Genomic DNA, 24,280 nt, shown 5'->3' on the forward strand with positions numbered 1-24,280 from the left:
CGCTCGGCGCTCCTCTAGCGATGTCTGCGTGACGCCCCTCCCCGCCCCGAGCCGTTGGCGTCAACGTCTGCCGGAAGCGCCTCCCTCGCATGTGGCTCGCCGCCGCGGAGGTCCCAGGTGAGCGGACGGTGGCAGAGTTTGGGTTTCTTCTGCGCCCAGACGCCAGTTTGGCGGATGCGGACACCGGGCCTAACTGGAGGGAAGCGGCTGGAGAGCCGGGATCCGAGGAGCCTCTGCCCGACGGATTTCCCGCTGTCTAAGGGAGCCCCAACCTGAGGCATTTTTCCTGAGGGAGCCCTGCTTGAGGTTCTGAAGGCTTTACCCCGAACTGAAGGAGCTCCACTTGAGAGAACCTTGATCTGAGGGGGACCCACGTTAGAGAGCCAGCACCCCGATCTCCTACACGGAGCTCGAACTCGAGGGAGCCCCGATCCTGGTAGTAGGATTTGAAGGTATCGATCTAGAACAGCCTCCTCCTCCTCCTTTTCTTTTTCCTCCACCTCCTTCTTCTCAAAGTTTTACTTGTATGAGTGTTTTATGTACACCCGCAGAGGTTAGAAGAGGGGCGTGAGGTCTAGAACTGGAGTGGTGGTTGTGAGCCAAGATGTGGGGTATTGGGACTCGAACCTGGGTTCTCTGGAAACGCAGTAAGTAATCCTAACCGCCGAGTCATCTTTCCAGCCCCTAGGACACTGGTTCTCAACCTTCCTAATCCCGCGTCCCTTTAATACAGCTCAAATTGTAGTGACACGCCCCCCCAACATAAAGTTATTTTGTTGCTATATTATAATTGCAGTTTTCCTCCTGTTTGAAACCTAATGTAAATACCTGGTATGCAATCCTGTGGGAGTGTGACCCACAGGTTGAAACCCCCTGCCCCAAACCCTTCCCGAGGTCATTTGAGGGCGAGGCTGGGAAGGGCTGCGCTTCACTTCTGAAGGTGTGCAGTAAGCTTTGCAGAGTGCAGTCTCTTGCCTTGACACAGCGGTATGGTGAATGTTCGATCAGTCTTTGAGCTAATTTGTTTACCATAATGGAAACAGACTTTTAAAAACTACAAAGGTTTAGCTGGGTTTCATAGCAATTGTAGGTTGTTAATGTATTCTTTCCTTTGTTCCTTGGGGTTTTAAAGATTGTATATTTTTTTTTGTGCACTGTAGCTCTGTGTGACGAGTTACTGTTACAGTAGAAATAAGAGCATTTTTATTGAAATTAATGCCTGACTTCTTTTTCTTTCTCTCTTTGCTCCTTTTGTCTGACACACACGAGGATCCTGGGGAGAAGCTGCAGAACCCCCTGGAAATGGGCTTACAGAGAGTTGTGGGGGCTAGGAACTGGCCCGGCTCTCCAGGAGTAACAAGTGCTCTTGACTGCTGAGCTCTTTCCTCAGCCACAACACCTCATTTCTTTTTTCACTTCAAGAAGCATTATTTTCTTCAAGTACTGTATTGCTTGCTTTTTTTTTGCTTATTTAATAGTGCTAATCCTGATACACAACACATTTTAGAAGCTGTGTGCTAAACCATCTCTTTCGCTCTTAAATCGTGAATGGTGACTGTCATCCTGTGAGTGATTTACACACTTTGATTTCTCCTCATTGAATTCCTGTATTCTCTAAGTGTGGTGCGTGATCACAGCAGGAGTACTTATAATCTATTGTCTACCTGCTTTTGCTGAAAGCCAGTTTCAAATTAACTATATATTTGACACAACATCTTTCCATGTATCCTTGGCTGGCCTCTGCTTCCTAATTGTACCTAATAAGGTATATAGGGAGGGGTTGGAGAGGTGGCTCAAAGTTAAGAGCACTGCTGCTCTTGGAGAGGACCTGGGCTCAGTTCCCAGCATCTCCATGGCGGCTAACTCATGACTATCTGTATTCTAGTCTCCAAGACACTAATGCCCTCTTTGACCTTCTTGGACTCCTGAGTGCATATACTCAGGCACATACACATAAAAAATGTTCTTTTTAAAAGATACTGTCCATTTTCTGGTGTCTGTTCAGTTATGCCTTGTTATAATACTATTTTCCTTTTTTAATTGTAGAAGACGTGTGGCAATGGCTGCTGTTTATTCTGGTATTTCCTTTAAACTTAAAAGCAAGACAACTTCCTGGGAAGATAAACTAAAATTAGCTCACTTTGCTTGGATTTCCCATCAGTGCTTTCTACCAAATAAAGAACAAGTAAGTTTAATGTAGAATTTATACATTTTATGATCTAAAATAATTTCATGTACAACTTGGATATTGACATTTAAAAGATTAGAAAACATGTTGGGGAGAAAACTTCATTTGAAGTATACTGTCAGTGAAGAAGCAGTGGGGCTTTTGGATTGCTAGGTGGAAGGTTGAGAAGTTGGAAAGTGCTAATCTATGTGTAAAGACAAGCTAGAAGCAAGTAGGTACCAGTTATAATGTTCTATTGGGATTTCTTAAGCTGCTGTGGCTAAAAAGTAGGAGGCAGTGCAACTGTGGCAGGATGACAAGCTCATGGAATAGGGCTGACATACTTCCCAGTGCTGTTATCAGACTATTATAATTGTGAGAGAAGTGACAAGGTGTGGTTTGCAGAATAGTTAGCGGTACCTGGCAGTGTCCACACCCACTACGTGTTTGAGTCATCTTGACAGCTAGGCAGTTCCTTGGTCAGTGCTGCACAACATGAAACAAAAGGGTAATCCTGGTAGGGTTAAGCAAGACCCCAGCTCGTCATACCTATGGACAGTGCTGGAGAGTAGATGTGAATAAGTGTAACTCAGTGTCATAGTGTTTGCCCAGCATGCCTGAAGCCCTGGCTTTCTTCTTATCATCATCATCACCATCATCTTCACAATCTCACATAGAAGGCACACAGAAGACTCATGTACACAGCTCTGCAAGCTGAAGTATCACCTTTTCTCAGTGTTCTGTGCTTGAGAAAACAGTTAAGGAATGGAAACTGCATGTGTTCAAAGCCCTTTTTCTCTCATAGACACTTGTGCATCCGTTCCCCTTGTCTGTGTTTCCTGAATGAGGGAGACTTAGAAGTTGCATGTCTTGGGAAAATCAGCACACATATACAAATGTTCTGATTCTCATTCCTTATTTTTCTTTAATTGTCCCTCATTGCCACTTGATTTGCATATGCGATCACGTCTGTGGTCATTGTGGATATTTATGTGTTTCTCTTAGAAAAGACCATTGAATAATGTTAATTTTATTGAAATTTTCTTTGAGGCCAGATGAAGACATCATTATTTTTCCTTAATAAACATTTCAAGATTTCAAAACATTATTCTGTAATGTTAACACAAGTAAGGATTTAAAAAAAAAATTTTCACTATACATGTCATGCTGCCGTTGAGTTGAGATCTTTTGGCCTCAGCTTCCAAGCACTGATATTAATAGCATGTGTAATAGAGCATGTGTAATATAGCATGCGCAACCCTCCCTGTTCAGCCTGTCGGGTTCAGCTCAGTCTCATCTTGCACTTGTAGACTGAAGCGCTCCTCCTGCAGGGTTTCGCCCTCAGTGGTAACTGACACTGCAGACATATTTTTAACAGGAAATTGTTTTTGTTTTTCATGCAGTAGAATTTGGTCATGATTGGGTGTCCCTTTAATGCTGAAAATCTTTCATGTTAGAACTTAACTTACATAATATGTTTTCTATAAATCCAGGTTTTACTTGACTGGGCAAGACAGTCATTGGTTGCATTTTATAAGAAAAAGCTTGAACTGCAGGAAGATATTGTTGAAAGGCTCTGGGTCTATGTGGATAACATTCTACATAGCAAGAAATTGCAGACGCTTCTTAAGAATGGGAAGACTATAAATCTTCAGCTTTCCCTCGTCAAGGTAAGTAAGTAATGGCCTCTTCTGTTGACTGTGCTGTGTGCATCATCTCTTGTTACTGCCAAGTTTTAGAAAATTATGTGAATATGCGGGAAATTTCAGGGACGAGAAGGAAGTTGTAATAGTATCCCTGTGTCCCCTCCCCCCCCCCCCAAAAAAAAACCTTTTTTTTTTTGTTTTTTAAACAAGGTCTCTCTTATGTAACCCTGGATGTCCGGGAACTTTCTATAGAGACCAGGCTGGCTTTGAACTCAGAGATCTTCATGCCTCTGCCACCTGGGATTATAATCATGGGCTACCATGCCTGGCATATAAACTAGTTTTTTTCTTTTTTTTAAAAAAAGATTTATTTATTTTTATTTGAGTACATTGTAGCTATCTTCAGACACACCAGAAGAGGGTATCAGATCCCATTACAGATGGTTGTGAGCCACCATATGGTTGCTGGGAATTGAACTCAGGGCCTTAACCACTGAGCCATCTCTCCAGCCCTGAACTAGTTTTTATTACCATCTGTTCTCAGCTCATGTTCCTCTTTGTATACCCATGTGCTGGGAATATAGATGTATATCATCAGAGACAGTTTGATTACTGTTACACTGGAAAAGGTAGCTAGCAGATTATAACTACACTGACACACACATACACACAGACACTTGTAATTTTCTGGAGGGAGATCAAAGATCAAAATGGGCAGGAATTATCTCAAGAATTTTTGACTAAAATCAAAAAAAGTCTGTACTTCACTGTCAAAACAGGATCTTCAGATACCATGATAATAAGTATTACCATTAAAATCCAGTATTATGAGCATTTAGTACTCATGACAGGCTCAAAGGGCATAAGGATATAGCTGTTCATCACATGATTAGTAAGTGGTAGTGTTGGGATTTGAACCTAGATGTGCCTGGTTACTGAGCTGTTCAGCCAGAGCCTCACAGAATAGAATGGAACAGAACAGAAAACAAAGAAGCAGATAAGGTGCTAGTAATTCTTAAGACTACACCCTTTATTGTGATACTTTTAAATAATGGGTCATTCTGAGTGGTTCTTCAGGCAAGGCTAGAAGATCAAGTATCTCTGCATTTAAGAAATAATACTTAAAAGCTTTAAAATAAGTATGTTTATAGCTATATAAAATATTGTTAAAGGACACATAATTTGAACACAAGTTATGCTTTAGGGTCTAAGTATGAAAAAGATTTTTTATTGATGATCTTTATAATAAAATATCTGGAGGACACTGGTGATATATTGACACTTTAGGATTCAGTACATTTGCTGCAACTTAAAAAAAAAAAGCCAGTACTTAACTTGAGTGGAAGTAATGATTGTTTTATGCAGTTGCTAATAGGTTAGCACCTCAGACAGTTTTGATTCTTAGATTTTTGTTAGGCTGGGAGCAAGTCACTGGCCTAACAGTAAATATTGGGATCTGCCTGCTTTAGTGTCTAAATTTGGAGTTTTGAAAGCTGAGTGCAATGTCTGTAATATATGATAAAAAAGGCAGGTACTCATATATCATAGGCTGGCATTGAATTAGCCAGGTAATTGAGAGATGACCTTGAACTTCTGATTATCCTCTGTACGTCTTGAGTACTGAGATTACAGGCGTGCAAGACCACACTCAGTTTGTCTAGTTCTAGGGATTGAACATGTTAGGTAAGCACTCTACCAATGGTGTTACATCTCTAGCCCTGCTTTGATCTTAATAGGAAAAATCTGACTATTTTATATGTATCTCCATCCATCCACAGGGTCAGGACTCAAGTGATACCTGATGACACCTAGATAAAGATTTAGGGTCTAGACCTCTCTTCCTACTGGGCTGCCACATCCAGCCTTGATGTGAGGGTTTGTGCCTAGCCTTATTACGTCTTGTTATGTAATGTTCATTTGATATCCCTGGGAGACCTGCTCTTTTCTGAAGGGAAAGGAAGGAACTGTGGATCTAGAGGGAAGAGGAGGTGGAGATGGGGCAGGAACTGGGAGGAGGAATGGAGGGAGAGGAGGCTGTAGTTGAAATGTATTTTATGGGAGAAGAATAAATAAAAAAGAAGAAGAAAAAAATTAACTACTGGCTAAAGGGTTGATACTGACAGGAGATGGGTGTGTCAAGTTCATGTTCGAAGTAGAAAAATCTGGGTATCCTCATTAAAATGTGGCAGAGAAATGATTCTTTCATACTTTCTGAGTAGGTGTGGCTTCAGGTAATCATGAGCTTTTTTCTTTCTTAATGTTCAGATCATAAATGAGCGAATAGAAGAGTTCTCACGTTCAGGATGCCAGAGGAATATCTGTGCCATCCTGAGCTGCTGCCAGGGCATCCTCTCAGCCCCTGCCCTTGCTGTCATCTATACAGCCAAACCAGAGCTTACTGTGGCCCTGCTGAGCCAGCTCTGCTGGTCGGCCTGCAGGCAGCCAGAAGGAGCCGTGACAGCCAAGCTGTTTGAGGTCATTCATCTGGCTCTTGACCATTACCTCAGACTTCAGCAACAACAAGCCAACCCTAGGCGTGTCTTTGGAGATATGACTGGACACCTCTTCCAGCCCTGCCTCGTCCTGAGACACTTGCTTTTGGGGGGCACATGGACCCAGGCTAGTCAGGGTCAACTGTGGCAGGTGCTGAGCCGAGCTATCAGGAATCAGATTGATGCTGTTCTTCGGGGCGGTGTTTTTCGACATGATTTACTCTCATCCTACAAAGAGGAGCTCTTGGAACAGTACCAAGAGAATGTAAAGATGGGGGTCCTGAAGAGCCTTCTCACTCCAATGGAAGCTGTGATTGCGAGACTGGTGGAGCCTGACTACGTCAAATCAGACCTCCGTGTTTTGGTTGTGGCCAGCTCAGTGCCCTTGTTGTATAGACTGTTTCTGGAATCATACCTTAAGGAAGAAAACCAGTTTCTCTGTTTTCAGGTTCTCCCCAGGTTGTTTGGCTGCTTGCAAATTTCACACCTGCAGGAGGGGCAGATAGAAGCCCTGTCCCTACCAGATTGGACTACAGAGCTTCTGGCTATAGAGCAACTGCTAAACTCAGTGGCCACCAGTAACATCTACAATGTGGCTACTGACAGAATTCGGCATGCGGAGACACAGTTCCACTTCTACCGCCGTGTGGCTGAGCTGCTGATCAACCATTCACAAGCATCTGTGCCAGCTTGGTTTCGCTGCCTCAAGATTTTGATATCTCTGAATCATTTGATTTTAGAGCCAGACCTGGATGACCTGTTGTCTTCAGCTTGGATTGATGCAGAAGTAACAGAATTTCGAGCCAAAAAAGCCCAAGAGGTACTTATCAACACTGTCTTCCAGACGTATGCCAAACTTCGACAGGTGCCACAGTTGTTTGAGGAGGTTTTGGGGGTGATCTGCCGTCCAGCTGCTGAGGCACTGCGGCAGCCTTTGCTTGCCTCAGGCCTCTCTGTGCCTCTCAGTGCATGTCTTCTGGAGCTGCCACTGAGTCAGATCCTGGATTCATGGTCCCTTGTACTAGATAAGTTCCAATCTTTAGTCATGCCCTGTTTGCAGACTGATAATGACATGGCTTTAAAGGCAATGTCACTGAGCTCTCTGCTACACTGTATCATGTTCAACATGCAGAGTCTGGACAATAACATGCCTCTGCCCATCATAAGACGGACGCAGTGCATAATGGAGAGGATGCTGAGAGAGCTTGTGAGGCCCCTTTTGGGCCATCTCCTGGACCTCTGGAGTCCAGAGCCTGAGCTGTGGCAGCAGAAGGTGAGTGACTCTGCACTCTTACTCTCTTACACCTGGGCTCAGGTGGACGCTACCCTCAGTTTGCACTGCAGCCAGTATTATTCTCTGGGGATCTCCCCAGCCAGGGCTGCTCTGGATAGCTCAAACCTCCCTTTGTTGCTACCAGGTGTAGAAACGGAGTTTTGGAAGAAGGTGGAAAAGTGTATAGGCCAGTCCAGGTCTCTCAGTAGGTACTGCTTAGAACAGCTGTATCTTCAGAAGGTGAAAAGGACTTTAATGGAGAGTAATTCCCAGTCCAAAGAAGCCCTTCAAACCTTGAGGTTTGACACTGCTCACATTCTTGATTCTAGCGGAGACTGTTTAAGTCAGAAGACAGTAGCTGCCTGGGATATGCAGGTGTCGACAATGAATGAGTCCGTATACCCTGTAGCACACTGGCACTTGATTGTATCAAACCTCACAGTTTTAACACCCTACCTTTGTTTGAATGATGTGAGATATGTGGCCACTGTCTTGTTAAGAACTTTACCAGCAAGTAAAGCCCAGGGGAGCTTGGCACATGGTGAGCCACATGTCACACTTGAGAAAATATCCACAGCCCTCCTTCACAGCCCTCTCTTTCCAGAGATGCAGTCCCTCTATTTTGCCTTCCTCACGTGTATCATTGCAGAATGTTCCAGCATTCTGTGCTCTGGAGCTCGTAGTGATCTGAGTCTTGTTAGTCAGCAGCTCCCCTGGCTTTTTGGAAAGGACTACCACACAGTTGTGGCTCAATGGGAAACCAAATTGGCAAAAGTTGGACCTGAAGGTGTAGAACCAAGAGGAGAAATTGCCCAGAATTTTCTAACCATGGTCAAGAGTGGCTTTCCAATCAAGCTGGATGAAGAACAGCTAAAAGGCCTCCTGGAGCTCTTAGAAGTCATCTCTGCCCTTCGCCTGGACAGCCTCTCACCATCTTACCATGTTCATTTGTTTTTCCTGCTATTCTCCATGGCTGTCTCCGAATTAGGGCAGTGCTCTTGCCCACTAGTCCTCCAGTTCTTGGTGAAGTGCTACCGGCTCCTCAGTGGTCTGCAGAGAGGAAAGAATGGCCGCTGTGTATTCAGGGTTATGTACGTTAGTGACATCTTTGAAGTTGTGCTGACCTCACTGTTGCAAGCCAGTGCTGAGTTTCAGGTTAGGGAGGATGATGCTGCTTGGCTGCAGCTTCTTCAGGTGTCAGGGGTGTTCTTAGAGCAGCTGATGCAGATGCTTACCCAAGTGAAGCTGAGCTTGGTGCTCAACTTCGGGAAAATCACTGCCTTTCTCTCAAGATACAGGAAGGAAGCTTCCAGCAAAGAGTGGAAAAGCCAGAACTTTCAGTGCAGGCAACTACTTCTGGTGGCTCTAAGCAAGTTGTGTCAGAGTTTGGGGCCTTGTGTTAAGGAGCGGAGGCAGCTACTGGAGGCCCCAACAGAGCTACCTGAATTCCTACAGCAGGCCATGATGCAGATGGGCACCATGCTGAAGCTGTGCCTAGTGTCCGGGACTACAGGCCGCTGCCTGCCTCCAGTACTCCTTGCCACTGTCCCCACACTTTTAGAAGTAGACATGAGCCAGCACCTCAGGGATGGACAGCCCAAAATTGCTCAAGTGGTGGATACAGACCAAACACTGCTTTCTCATGGGACACTTTACCAGGATGTCTACACTCAATTGCTGGAGGAGTTGCCAGCCCTGTCGGAGAATGCTCAGTCTTTCCAGGCAGCATTGCGATTTCTAACCTTGTTCCTTTTGGCCCCAGAGCTCCATTCCAAGGAGACTTCTGTTTTTGCTTCTGTATTTTATTCTGTGCAGAAAGTTCTTACAGGTAAGGAGGTTTTGTTTTGTTTTTTTAATTTATTTGTGTGTATGGATATTTTATATGCATGTGTATGTCTGTGTACCCTCAAGCCAGAGGCTGGTGTTAGATCTCCTGGCACTGAAGTAACTGGTGGTTATGAGCCGTCATGTGGGTGCTGGGAATCAAACCTGGGTCCTCTGGACTTACAGCCACTGTTTTTAACCACTGAGGCATCTCATTAGTCCTGATGAAGCGTTTCTCTCTGAGCTGATTCTGTGCTTCAGGGGCTTAAGTCAGTGGGACTCCATGGCCAAGTTGCTGTGCTTCATGTCTTGTGATTCATATGCCTCTACCTCTTGAGCACATCCTACTGGTGTGTACCACCGCAACTGGCTGGGCTTCCCCCCCTGACAGCTTCAGAAGGAACCACGTGAGAAAGCTTGTCCCCAAGGCATGCATTTTCTTTTTATATTGGCACAAGTAAGCAGTCACCTTTCCAGCTTTCCCACCCCTGTGTCCTCTCATATTTTAGGGATTATTTTGTGCACTTTCATGCTTTGTTTGAAGTGGGGTCTTTGTCATAGCTAGCCTGGAACTCATTATGCAGATTTAGCTCATCTTGAATTCCACAGCCAGATTTTTCTCTTTAATTATATGTGTGTGTGTAGGTTTGTATATGAGTCTGTGCACATATGAGTACAGGTACTTGTAGAGTCCAAAAGAGGGTTGCTGATTCTCTAGAGCTAGAGTTACACAGTTGTAAGCTGCCCAACATGGATGCTGGAAACTTAATTTGGGTCTTCTGTCTGAACATTATGTGACCTTAACCATTGAACCATCTTGTCAACTCCCATTCATGGTTTTGAGTTCTTGTTTTTGGCTTTTAGTTTGCTCTAGCCACAGATGACTCCTATAGATCATCTCACCTGGGGAAAACTCCTGTTTCAGGTCTGTAGTGATATAGATCAACTTGGAAAAGTATGGAAGTTCTGCTTTCCTCAGCTCCCAAATTCATTTTGATCAATAATGTGTGTGTGTGTGTGTGTGTGTGTGTGTGTGTGTGTTTAAATAGACTGACCTGGTGTCGTCTATGTTAATGAGGTACCATCCTTAGAGGCCAGCTAAGACCTCAGCTACAGGCTAGTGAGAGAGATAATGTCTTCCTGCACAAAACTGACACCTGAAGGAGCTTATGTAGCCATTCAAATAGTTATAAAGATTATTTAGAAACATCTAAAATATTAATGTTAAACAAATACGTACAAAATAATTATTTTTGGCAGGACATGGTGGCACATGCCTTTAACCCCAGTATTACAGGGGCAAAGGTAGGAGGAATTGTATAAATTTGAAGCTAGCATGGTCTGCATAGCAATTTCCAAGCCAAGAATATATAATGAGACCTTTTCTCAAAGTCCAAACATAAATAAAATAAAATCTTTAAAGTGTGTGTATGTGTGTTTGTATGTTTGTGTGTAAGTATAAAATAGTTACTCCCTAAAGCAGACAAAGATGAATAGGTCTGACGTCTTGTGTCTAGTGAGCAGCTTTGTCTACCACAGCAGCAGAGTCTTTCCCTTGAGTTTTGGAGTTTGTGAAGGGCTAGAGTAGGAACTGGGTTGTCTGGAGTGCTGAGTCGAGAATGTGCTCAGTTGATTCCCGTAGAGAAGCTACAACAAGGTGGGACTTCTAGGAAGTGAAGCCACCTGGGCTGCCTGGGCTGCTACCAGATCTGGGTGTGTGGACTGAATAGAGTTGCTGTTGTCTTCCTGTCAGTGACCTTTCTGTCTAGGAATCAAGAGTAGATGAACTGAAAAAAAAAAAAAAAAAAAAAAAAAAAAAACCCTGGCTCTGATGATTTCTTTCTTTTTTTTTTTTTAGATTTATTTATTATACATAAGTACACTGTAGCTGTCTTCAGACATACCAGAAGAGGTCATCAGATCTCATTACGGGTAGTTATGAGCCACCATGTGGTTTCTGGGATTTGAACTCAGGACCTTCGGAAGAGCAGTCAGTGCTCTTACCCGATGAGCCATCTCTCCAGCCCTGTGATGATCTTTTTTTGTTTAATAACTCAGGGATTGGTGCTTTCCTATACTGGAACTAACATTGAATTTTTGTTAAATCTTGCGACAGCATTCCAGGTCCGTGTCTTAGGATGGCAGCTGGCATCTGAAGCTGTAGCTGCTATCAGTTTGTTAAACAGAACATCTGCATCCCCTTTCCCTACCTCTGATGAGATGAGTCAGTTCTCAACCTTAAGAAAGTCAAGGGATTGGGCTGGAGAGATGGCTCAGTGGGTAAGAGCACTGACTGCTCTTCCGAAGGTCCGGAGTTCAAATCCCAGCAACCACATGGTGGCTCATAACCATCGGTAACAAGATCTGACGCCCTCTTCTGGAGAGTCTGAAGATAGCTTCAGTGTACTTAACATATAATAAATAAATAAACCTTTAAAAAAAAAAAAGTCAAGGGATGGTTTGGCTCCCCACATCTGAGTATTTAAAAATGTCCTGCTTCTGCAGCATTAATGGTTGTATAAGGAAGATAGAGAAAGTAATGGTCATGTTTGCTGTGCTCCAGAGCTCAGGAGCATCTTGGCATTTTCTGTGCGCAAGCTCTGTCGGGTCAGCTCTGGGTGAGAGAAGGGTACCACATGAGCATCCTCTCTGACTCTCACAGTACCTGCTTTTGTGCTGTTTACTTGTGCTCTTAATGCTGCATGGTGTCATTATGTGGTAACTTTACAAATTACTGTCACTTACCAGTCACATTGTGACAGTGTTGGCTTCTTTTCCTGCAGGTCCATGCATACCTGCTCCAGGCACTCAGGATACTGAGCTTCACTTGGGAGCGCTGCTCACCCAGATGTTTGAGACTGGGACAACAGAGCACTTTGGGATGGTACTGCAGTCTATTCTTCAGGGGTTGGATGTCACTCAGGCATGGAGGTCAGATCTACAGGTGGATATCTTCTTTCTTTTGTTACAGGTCTGAAGTGGTGGTTATTCCTGGTGAAAGGAAAGATTGTTTGAAATTTTGTGTCACTTCTAAAACTAAACTAATTTGGCTGGCCGAGTGGAGTCAGAGTATGAGCCTGTGGGAAGGAGCCCAGTTGTGGACCATCTAGCTTCCACTGAAGAGTTCTTATTCTTCAAAGGAGAATTTCTTCAGAATTAACAAATACAGTTTTCTCTTGGGAGAAAATAACCCCCAAGTATATTAAACCAGTTAATTAGAGAGGGCTTCATAGACAAAGGAAACTTGAAATGAGTATTGAAGAATGAAGAATTTGACGGGATAAGTGGGTGTGCATGGGATAGCAGTATATGTCTGTTGAGGCAGAGGGTATGCAATTTTGAGAAAGGAGGGGCCCCGAGCCACAGTGGGTAGAGATCTTGTAGATATGTGGGAAACTGGCAACAGTCAGAATTGCAGGTTCGTGCAGCCAAGAGAAGGCAAGGGAAGAGTGCACAGGGCAGAAATCAGGATCTGGCTAGGGTTGTGTGGCTTCACAGTCTTGGGGGAAAAGAGGCCGTTGTAACCCTGAGAAGCAGGACATGATGCCAGGCCTTTGTGAAATACTAAGTAAAGGTCGGTGCATGCCTGCTTACCCTCTGGCTTAGAGGAATTGCCTGCCACCACAGCATCTCACCCAGTATTTCCTTTAAACATTTCCTTATGTTGTTTTGTTTTGTTTTTTAAATTTAAAAATTTTTTCTTTATGTGTATGGGTGTTTTGCCTGCATGTGTATATCTGTGCACCTTGTGCATGTCTTGTGCTTGCAGAGACCATTAGATAAAATAATTTGCAACTGGAGTTAGATGGTTGTAAACCACAGTATGGGTATTGGAAACCAAACCCAGCTTCCTCTGGAAGCCTAGCCAGTACTCTTTACCACTAAGACATCGCTCCAGCCCTCTTGTGTAATCCCCCCCCCCTTTTTTTTTTCTCTTGAGACAGGGTTTCTCTGTATAACACAGCCTTGGATGTCCTAGAACTCGCCCTGTAGACCAGGTTGGCCCTGAAATAAGAGATCCACTTGCCTCTGCCTCCCGAATGCTGGGATTAGTTAGATATGTGCACCACCATTGTCTAGTTCTTGTGTAGTTCTTGATCAGTGAAGTAATAGTGTCCTCTGTGACCAGCATCTTAGCAAAATGGAGTCTATGATTAGGCTATTCTTTGTACCTCACTGAACTTGGTAGCCTGGACCAATTTTGCTTTGTGACTAGTTTGGTGAGACACTCCCCAAAGAACCTATTTTTGTTTGAGTTAAATAAAGCTCATCATCATTGCTTCCTGTCTGTGCACAAATGTAAATGACAGTCCTTGTTCTTAAAACTCAACTCTGACCAGGCCTTGTCCCTGTTCCTGAGCCCAGTAACATGTACCAGTACCAGTAAAAGGCTCTCCTCTTCTATGGTGTTCTCCCAGAGGACTGGCTATTTCAGTGCTTAACTTTGCCTTTCTTGTTTCAGGTTGTTTTGTGTGCCATTAGACTACTCAAACTGCTACTCAAATGTCCACTCAATGGAGAAAAGGCACGTTTGCTGTGGCGTTCGTGTCCCCAGATTGTCACAGCTCTAATGGTGAGTGGCTGCTTGAGATGTACCCTCCAGCTCTTCTGTCATTTCCTCTTCTGTAAGACAGCTGGAGGCTTGGGCTCTGTCATCTCTGGTTCTGGGGTTTTTCTTGAAGGTGGCCATGAACAGGTAACCCATTTGTGCTTTCTGTCTGTATATACTCTTAGACAGTAGCAACCTGGGTAAGAAGTGGTAAGAGGGACTGGCACTGAGAATTCAGACAGGGAGTGATGAGATTGATGGCAAGGACAAGGTGAGACTACTGTGGGCCATAGACTCAGGTGGAGGAGATCCCCTGGGGCTGATTACCCACAAAGTTCTGTGGTCAGTTAAGTACACTGGAATCAGGATGGGCACATGTGTGTAAGGCATGTGATAGAGTAAAGGGGAATATTATTTAGTCTGAGTAGTAATATTGTGACAGGTTTCGGTTACATCCTACCCAAGTGTTGAATTTTCATTTGGCAATGACTTGGTTTCATTTTATACTACATGAGCCTGGTCCATTGAGGTTGGTCTTAGTGTTTGCACCCTCCATTGACCCTGGCTCAAAGATCCTTACTGCAGAAATCTGTAATACCAAAGACCTGTGCTAAAGCATGCCATTTCCCCCCAATTTGTTTTTATAGAGCAGACAATGGAGAAGCAAGTTACTGAGTAGGGGTATAGACCATACGGATGGGTGGCCATAATGGTGTCAGTGTGTGTGTATTGACTACGCTGGGATGCACTAGGTTAGAACCCACTTGATGCCTCTAATGTGTGTGGCAGACTGGCTGCCCTGCAGAATGATGGAATTGTAAGATTCAGGACCCAAAAGCCTCCTTCCATATTCACTGTCAAACTGGGAACCATAGAGATGCTCTCTAGGTGACACAGGGAAGACAGTTGTCCCTTGTCTTGAGTCTATTCTCTTATTTTCTAGGACACTAACTGAAAATCTTATTAACTAGACCTTTATTATAAGGCATTTAGAACTGATTATGTTTGGGAAAACACTGTTATACGTGGCTGACATGCAGCTTCCTTGTAAGAAATTGGTTGTATCTGTTCTCTTTAAGAAATGTCTTGTCTACGGTAGATAGACTGAACAAAGAGTGAGGTCTGAAGCTGCTAGGTCTATGGAAGGTTACCCTTGGAGACTTGGATTGCTGATTGGCCACACTACTTCCCTGTAGAGCACGGGCAGGCAGGCTACCTTTGTGGCCCAGAGTTTTAGTGATTAGTGATGAGTGGTTTAGCTTTAGCCTTTAGAGACTTAGTGATTCTTTGGAGATCGCCTTCACTTTGTTTTCTTTGTCTGTCTTGCTTTGTAGCTGCAACACCGAGAGGCCTGCCAGGAGCAGCCCGTGGCCCTAGTAGTGATTGAGCCTCTTCTCGAAGTGCTGGCTGTTCTGCTTCGGAAAGGGGAGGAGAGCATCAGCAACCCTCACCATGTCAGCCTAGCCTTTAACATCCTGCTCACCGTCCCTCTGGAGCACCTGAAGCCACGGGAGTTTGGCAGTGTCTTCCTGAAGATGCACGATGTGCTCTTCTCCATCTTGCAGTGCCACTCTAAGGTGAGAGGCAGAACAGTACAGCTGCTCCTACCTGAGCTGGGAATACCAACTGCTGGAGGAGCAAGAGTCTGGGGGCTGCTCTGTGGGGCAGGCAGGTGGGTGGACTTGTGTGCATGTGCTTAGGTTCCTGCATTATCCCACTACCACTAAGAATAAAGGCAAACAGACAAAACTAAAGTAAAGAAAGCTTCCCTGTTACAGATTTTGCTTCTAGTAGTACTGATATGTAAACTTTTTGACCTTCTCTTCAGGCCACTTGAATTGTTCTTTACCATGTTTGTTCCTCTTGAGTGGGGTCCTATATTATACAAAGGAGGCCCATTACTCTATCTGCTGATGATGTATTTAAATAAGTCACTACCTTGCTTAGATATGTTGAGTTCATAATTCAAGTGGTAGAGGAAGTGAAAGTCTTGAGTTTGCTCTGCTGCTGTTTATGTTATACAGAGGCTAGGAACACAGATCTAATAGAAGAGGGTATGGCCAGCTAGCATTTGTTGAACGTTTGCTGCTATACTCCATAGTAAGCCTCTAAAGAATGAGGCATCATATTTTAGCGATAAGGATATCAAGGCTTGGTGAATGTTTTGACCATTGCCACTTAGTTGAATCTGAGTGTTGGGCTAAGCTTATTGATACCTTTGATCAGGGTTCTTTTCATAAACTACTAGTACATGTGGCCAGCAGGAATTCATAAATACTATGTATGTGCCTGTACACATACATGTTGAGATATTTCTAAATAATTTGATAGTCTAAGAATAGACAGTGTGCACACATACTATGAGGTGTGTTTGAAGGTCAAAGGACAAATTTGTGGAATCAGTTCTCTCTGTTCCTTTTGTATGAGGTCCAGTGTCCAAATTAGGATTACTATTGCTATGAAACAACATGATCAAAAGGCAAGTTGGGGAGAAAAGGGTTTATTTAAGTTACAGTTCCACACCATAGTCCACTGTTGAAAGAAGCAAGGACAGGAACTCAGGCTGGGCAAGAACCTGGAGGCAGGAGCTGATGCAGAGGCCATGGAGGGCGCTGCTTACTGGCTTGCTCTCCATGGCTTGCTCAACCTGCTTTCTTATAGAACCCAGGGCCACCAGCCCAGGGATGGCCCTGCTCACAGTGGGCTAGGTCACTAATTAAGAAAATTCATTGCAGCTGAATCTTATGTAGGCATTTCCTCAACTGGGGCTCCCTCCTCTGATGACTCTAGCTTGTATGGAGATGACATTAAACTAGCTAGCACATCTGGCAATTGAACTCAGGCCACCAGGCATACATGCCAAACATCTTTACCCACTGAGCGATCTTATCTTCCCAGCAGTGCTGGATTTTAAGAGAAATATCCTATTCCAAAGACTTTCCCAGCCGTCAACCTTTGGCCCTGCCTCACTACCTTTGACATGAAATATTTTGACTAATTATTAAAGCTGTTATGTGACTGCCTATGTGCAACACAAATCCATCAGCATAGAACAGTGTCTGCTCTCCTCTGCTGCTCCGAGCAGTGCAGTGCAGTGCAGTGCAGCAAATAGTCCGTGGTGCCTGCATCGTCGGTGTGGTACTCATTGGCCTCAGACATGATGGCCACTTGAAATGTAGTCAGTCTGACTAGAAATTGCAGGTTTAATTTTGCTTAATTCTACCTAAATTTGCATGAGCTTATTGCTGTTTGCCTGTACAGTGTGGTTGTATTCCTGGTGTGAAGTATACAGAAAGCATGTTTGGGGCTGGGGAGATGTAAGCCTGAGGGGCCCAGTGTGGATCCCCAGAGTCCACATGAAGCTGGACATGTAGCCTGTGTCTGTACTCCCAGTGCTCATATGGCAGGGTGGGAGGTGGAGACAGGCAGATCCCTAGATGGTTGAGGGTCAGCTAGCCTGGAGAACACACAGTGAACAACAAGAAGGTCTTGTCGCAAAAACAAGGCTAGGACCCAACCCCTGAGGTTGTCCTCCAACTCTAATGTGTGCTGTGGTCACATATATGACTGTGTATCCATAGATACAAGGAGAATGATTAGAAGAGGGCATCCGAGCCACTGGGACTGGAGTTACAGACATAGATAGTTGTGAGTTATTGTGGCTTCTGGGAACCAAACCCAGGTCCATGGCAAGAGGACCTGTTCTTGACCACTCAGTTATCTCTCCAGTTCCAGGAGCAGGCTTAAAACCTAGTCTCCAAGTTCACGGCAAAGTCCTAGGCAGGGTGTTTAGTCACTGTTCATTGAGATGGTTTGATTCCCATTGTAAGTGAATGCGTGTAATCTTTTTTTTTAAATATCAGTTCTTTGGCCTTTTAGGGTATATTAGGAACAGTGTAGAGAAAACATAGACTTAGCAATTTTAAATCATTGTGCCTTCAAATTTTGAAAGATGTGCAGTGTAGAACCCCCGTTCTCTAAAATGTTTAAGCAAGAATTAAGGAGCCCGATATGAGCCAGGTGCTCAGTCACTTTATGGAAAGTGTGTGAAGTATCGGTGCTGCCCAGTGGGGCTTGTGCCTCTTCTGTGTGTCCTGCCAGGTAAGCAGACAAGAGATGACTGACCCACTTCTCTGTGCCTTTGTTACACAGGTGATGCTGAAGGCCATTCCATCTTTCTTGAGCTCCTTTAATAGACTGTTGTTTTCAGTTATGCATGAAGGACGGCAGAAAGACAAAGGTAATTCAGAGTAATGGTGTCAGGTGCACAGATTCAGATCTATTCATCATGCAGTGTTTCTGGTCATAAATAGTATTGAAAGTAAAACCACCAAACGTAGGTGATGTGAGAATTATTTGGATTATCAAGTGAATATTCAAGAAAAAAATTTAAAGACTTTTTTGAAAAATATTTATTTTTATTTACGTATGTGTGTTTGTGTGAATTGTGCGTGCAATGTTAATGCTGGTGGAGACCAGAAGATGGTATTTGATACCTTAGAACTAAAGTTGTACGTAGTTTTAAATCACCTTATATAGGTACTAGGAATATAACTTGGACATCTGGACTTTAACCACTGAGATACCTCTTCAGCATCTTGACTTAGGATTTGTACTTAGGATTTCTGTTGCTGTCATAAAACATCATGACCAAAAGTAACATGATGGAGGGAAAGGGTTTATTTCAACTTGTAGCTCTCAGGCCACACTTAGTCACTGATGGAAGTCAGGGCAGGAAGTCATAGGCAGGAACTCAAGGCCTGGGCAATGCTGCTTGCCGGCTTGCTTTCTAGGGTTTGCTCAGCCTGCTCTTTTATACAACTCAGGACCACCTGCCCAAGGATGGCACTGCCCCCCTGTGGCATGTGCCCTCTTGCATGAATCATTAATAAAGACAATGGATGATAGACTTGCCTACAGGCAATATGATGGAGGCATTTTTTCAATTGAGGTTCTGTTCCCCAACTCTAATAACTCTAGCTAATGTCAAGCTCACAAAAACAGGAAAATGTTTGTGTGTGTGTGTGTGTGTGTGTGTGTTTGTTTGAGATAGGCTCTCACATGTAGCCTTGACTGGCCCAGAACTCTATGTAGACCAGACTGGCCTCAAGCTAGCAGCTATCCTCCTTGCTCAAGATAATTTTTTTTTTTTTTTAACTATTTTAGATCATCACATTTTAGTATAACCCAAACTAGTGGATGCATCTAGTGTCTCTGAAACCCCTTTTTCTGGAAAGAAGAGGAGATGAGAGGACAGCACTGTTGACAGATCCCGTAGTTATCCTTTGCTCTGACCAACTGTTAACATAATGTTAGGCCATGAAGCATGAATATGGGCCTTGTGAAATATCTCCCAACTCTTAACATAATTTCACAGAAACTACATTGATCTAGAAAGCTGCATTTCTTTCTTTCTTTCTTTCTTTCTTTCTTTCTTTCTTTCTTTCTTTCTTTCTTTCTTCCTTCCTTCCTTCCTTCCTTCCTTCCTTCATGCTACCATCAACATTGCCAAACTTGAGTGATNCTTCCTTCCTTCCTTCCTTCCTTCCTTCCTTCCTTCCTTCCTTCCTTCCCTCCCTCCCTCCCTCCCTCTTTTCTTTCTTTCTTTCTTTCTTTCTTTCTTTCTTTCTTTCTTTCTTTCTTTCTTTCTTTCTTTCTTTCTTTCTTTCTTTTTCTTGACAGGGTTTCTCTGTAATAGAACCCCGAATATCCCAGAACTCACTTTATAGACCAAGTTGGTCTCAAACTCACAGAGACCCTACTGCTCTTCTCTCACAAGTGCTGGGATTAAAGGCATGTGCCACCGTGCCCAGCTTAAATTGTATTTATAAAAGATATCTGCATGTTTATTCTTAAAACAAAAAAAAAACTAGAAATACTAGTTTTATTGGGATTTATTGTATGCATGCTGAACTTTGTCTTATTGACAATTAAGAACAAAGTGAAGCTGCGCCACAGTCAGAACATAGATTATTTCAGCTTCTGAGTTCTGTGCCTTTTATACTAGGCCTGACCCTTAGCAATAACAGTCTACTTTACTTTTTTTTTTTTCCCCTGTTCCTGGGTTTATTTGCATTTCCAGATTTATAAGTAAAGTTGCAGCCATCACTGTGCCCAGCAAAGCTTGGGAGGTGATGTAGCATGGGCCAGAGCTCCCTACCCAGGCTGTGTAGGCTTGGGGAGCCCAGGGACTAGATGGTCTTACACTGAATAGTGAGGACAGACTGGGAGTAAGAAGTGACTGGGAAAATAGGGTGAGGTGGGACTGTGTGGCGATAGGGTGAGGTGGGTGCTGATGCTATTACATCTCATCTCCATTTGCCAATAAGAGGAAAGCCTTACACAGACAGTTTCTAAAATTAACAGAGGCAAAGACATATTGGAACCCCTAAATCCTCTCAATAAATCATTTCTTGATAATTTTAATTTGATCCTATTTTATGGTACTCTATTTCCTTTAAAATTATGATAGCAATCATGGATTTTTTTACCCTGAAAAGCATTGATTTTCTAGTTTTTAGTTATTAGTTGCTTTTCTCCTGGCTGATATAAATACTGACAAAACAGCTTCAGAAAGGAGGGTTTTATTTTGTCTCACAGTTTGAGGAGATACAGTCCGTCGTGAGGACGGAAGTGTGGGGTGTTTGGTCGCGTGTGTCTGCAGTCAGGAAGCCGAGAGAGGCGAGGCTGGGCCTCACTTGGCTTTGCTACTCCTTGTTTTCAGCCAGGCCTCCAGACCATGGGGGATGCTGTCCGTGTTGAGGGTGGTCTTTGCTGCTCACTTAATCCTTCCCGGAGACTGCCCCTCACACACTCACTCCCCAGAGGTTTGTCTGTTAGGGCTGTTAAAATCTAGTAGGTTGACAATGTTGTTGTGTTTGGGCATGTCTTTTACTTTATTTTTATCTACAGAATACGCTGTTTAGGGTCTGGAAAGAGTAGAAAGTTGCAGTCATTTCTGTTTGTAGTGAAATGGCTAGAAGAGTTACTCTGACCATTTCAATACTGATCGTTTGCCGCCTGTAGGGAGCATGGATGACCTGCCAGTGGTCCTTGAGTCTGCACGCCTGGTGGAGAGGATGTATAGCCACCTTGCTACTCGAGCTGAGGAGTTTACCACATTCTCCCCATTCCTGGTGGCCCAGTATGTGACAGAGGTCCAGAAGGTAAAACCCAAACTGAACATGCTCATCACAGGTTTTCATTCACTGTCTTAGAGCATGGCTTTTACCTAGCATGGCAGTCTGAGGCCCCTTCCTGTACATGGTGTGTGTTGGGGTGGGGGTAATCAGCAGCCTTATGGAGTTAGGGTTAGGACTGAGGAATGTGTAAGGGTCACTGAAGGCCCTCACTGAAGTTGCTCAGGGCTCCCAGGTCTTTGGTTCTACTACAGACTTGAACCTGTTTTCTCTTCTCCTGGTTGCCTGTCAGATATGCAAGTGCAATGTCACCAAGGGCCAAGAACCCAGAGCTCTTATGGACCCAGACCATAAGGTCATAGAAGGGGGGGCGGTTGGTTCTGCTGCTCCCAGACACTCAGAGCAGACCACGGGGGTAGAAATTTGTTACTTGTGATTTTTGTCAAGATTAGTCTGACTTTTGGACTTGGTGTTTGAATGCCGAATTCGTCATTTAGAGAGTCACTTGTTGCATTTGTCAGTGCACTGTTCTCACTGGTCACAAGCTACTGGTGCCCGTGGTCAGGCAGCTCAGGACAACACATGGCATTGGAACTTTACTTTGATAGTGTCAGTGTGTCAGAGAGCTGGGAGAATAGAGGGTGTGTGTGCCTTCATTTGCTTCTATTTGTACACACACATTTCATGCCTCTGTCTGGGAAATAGCCAGTCTAGTGGGCTGGCTTGGTATTGGGGTCTCTTGCATGCATGGTGGTTGGGTCTCTCGGTTGGCACTGTAATGGAGTGTCTGGCTAGAGACGTCAGCATTTCTCCGGAGAGGTTTGGTTGAACAGCCTTTCTAGATTACTTCTCTATTTGAAGTAACTGTAACTGTTGAGTAACTTTCCAACCCGCAGCCTTGCCGACTTCAGTGTGTAAAGCTTGTTGTTATCCTAGCAACTCTGACTGGGGAGGGAGCGAGGGAGGGAGGGAGGAGCAATGCAGATTAAGTGCACGAGAAGATGTTTCTAGTGCTCCTAGGATGGCACAAGGACTTGTAATTTGATTTCCCTGAGTATTTAGCAGTTTTATCGAAGCTTGATATTTCCCAAGCATGTGAGTCATTAACACAGAAGCTTTTTATGAGAGAAAAGCTTGTACTTTTTAACTGGAGAATAAAATGAGGCATAGTAATTTAACTTTGCTGAGGGCCAAAAAGTGAAGTGATAATTGGAACTCTTAAGTCATATTATTCTAAGATTTACTTTATGAAATCTCTGGCTTCCTGGCTCCATTATTCATCTGTAATTTAAAGTTGTCCATTTTTTCCTTTTTGTTTTGTTTTGTTTTAATCTTGAAAGTAGAAAGGCCTTGTGAATTACTTAAGACCATTGCATCCTAGAACCCATTGGCAGCAGTCTAGCTCTCATCTTTCATTTATTTTTAGATTTAGTAATGAAGAAAATACTCCATATGCATTAGAGACTGCTACTGAAAGCCATACATTTTCCCAGGCAGCATTCTTAGGTTTAATTGAATGCTTAAGAGCAAAGATAGCCAGAGAGATTTCTGCATTCATTCCCTGTGCTTCTGTAGATTAGGTGTTGTGTGAGGACCTGCAAGGGACAGGCAGATGTCCTGGGAAGACCCTGCTGGTCAGGAGATTCTGGAACCCACAGGCCTGGCGGGTGTGGTGAGAGTCCCAATGAAAACACAGATGTCTCCAGTACTTTGTCTTTTACTTCCAGGTCAAGTTTACGGAAAATCTCTCCATATTGCTAGCCTGGGAAGATAGTGGTTAGTGCCTACCTCCTCCAGTGAGCTTTGAAGCTGCTGGGATATGTTGTCATTCATTGACCATTGACCCTAATGGTATAAACTGCGTCGTTTGTCTTAGAGAGTCTCAAGGCCAGGGCTCTGGCTTCACCAGTTCCATGCTGCTGTCTGAGCTCCAGGGTTTCAGCATATTGCCTGGTTTTTGCTGAGAGCCCTCCTTCCTTCCCAGGTAACCTTGTATCCACCTGTGAAGAACCTGCTTCAGGAGGGAATTTATCTCATCTTGGATCTTTGTATGGAGCGGGATATCCAGTTTCTACGGGCCTCACTACAGTCTGGAGCACGAGATGTCTTTAAGGACCTGCACAGCGACTACCTCAAGTACCACAAGGCCAAGCATGAAGGAGAGAAAAGATATACGGCCTAGGTCACACCACAGGACCACCTGGGACACCTTGCAGAATATTCATGGTTCAGAGCCCTGGAGGATATAAGGCTTCTGATGTTCTCATACTTATCAATAACCATGGAAAACACACACACACACACACAGTCTCACTGTATATCCTTGAATGGCCTAGAACTCACTATGTAGAACACCAGGCTGACCTTGAACTCACAGAGATCCCTCTGCTTTCTGTATGCTGAGTCTAAATGCATGCATCACCTTGCCCACCTTGGGGATTATATATTTTTATAGCTTTTTAAAAAAAAAAAAAGCTAAATGTTCTTTGATATCCCACCCCTCCAGCAGGATAAAGATTAAACCAGGCCCCTCACACACACTTCTGTGGCTCAGCCACACCTGCATGCCTCAGTACACCTTTGAAAACTAAGTGTGGTATAAGCAACATGGAAATCGGGACTGGGCTTGGTGGTGCATACCTTTAATCCCAGCATTCAGGAGGCAGAGGGAGGTGGATCTCCGTGAGTTTGAGGCCAGCCAAGTCTAGGACAGCCACACACAGAAACCTTGTATCGTAAAACAAACAAAGAAACAAACAAGCTTGGAAATAGGTTCTGAGATGAATTTAATGGAAAAATTCCTGACCATTATGACTGTACCTAATGTGGTCCGGTCCTTTCTTTTCCTTCTCTTCTGGCTGTAAACTGTGTAGAACTGGTGTCATGCTTCTGATACATGGGTCTATAGTTGAATCCTGTTTGAATAATTCTGCTCTTTAAATCAAGTTGCAGAGAGACACTTTCCAGCTGCCACACTGTGCCTTCCCGTTGGAAATTCTGGTGGTGCTGGGGGAACAGCCAGGGCCCTGGATAGATAGGGTGGTACCTGTCTGGTAGGGAAGTGCTCTAGCACAAGAGACAGGATGCCTGCTTGTTCCCACTTCAGTTTGAGAAGTTGATTACAAATCCCTTCCTACTCAGTTCAAGAAATGACGTGAGATGGCCTAATCGGCCATCAGTGGGAATAGAG

The 24,280-nt window shown here is 44.0% G+C and overlaps 1 protein-coding gene across 2 annotated transcripts; it reads left to right on the forward strand.

Moving 5' to 3' along the window:
• The first annotated feature begins 41 nt into the window (after positions 1 to 41).
• Positions 42 to 24,241, forward strand: Urb2 (URB2 ribosome biogenesis homolog). Of its 2 annotated transcripts, none has more exons than XM_029532453.1 (10): positions 42 to 117; positions 2,047 to 2,185; positions 3,661 to 3,837; positions 6,079 to 9,406; positions 12,186 to 12,346; positions 13,865 to 13,975; positions 15,286 to 15,528; positions 18,104 to 18,191; positions 20,978 to 21,117; positions 23,075 to 24,241. In XM_029532453.1, exons 2-10 carry the CDS (start codon positions 2,060 to 2,062, stop codon positions 23,270 to 23,272), a joined length of 4,572 nt encoding a protein of 1,523 aa, XP_029388313.1. In that variant the 5' UTR covers positions 42 to 117; positions 2,047 to 2,059; the 3' UTR covers positions 23,273 to 24,241. The 2 variants fall into 2 exon arrangements, with proteins under 2 accessions (XP_029388313.1, XP_021075935.1); XM_021220276.2 differs by having other exon boundaries at positions 102 to 452.
• The last annotated feature ends 39 nt before the right edge of the window (positions 24,242 to 24,280 follow it).

This window comes from Mus pahari, chromosome 20 (assembly GCF_900095145.1).
Source record: "Mus pahari chromosome 20, PAHARI_EIJ_v1.1, whole genome shotgun sequence".
Taxonomy (NCBI): domain Eukaryota; kingdom Metazoa; phylum Chordata; class Mammalia; order Rodentia; family Muridae; genus Mus; species Mus pahari.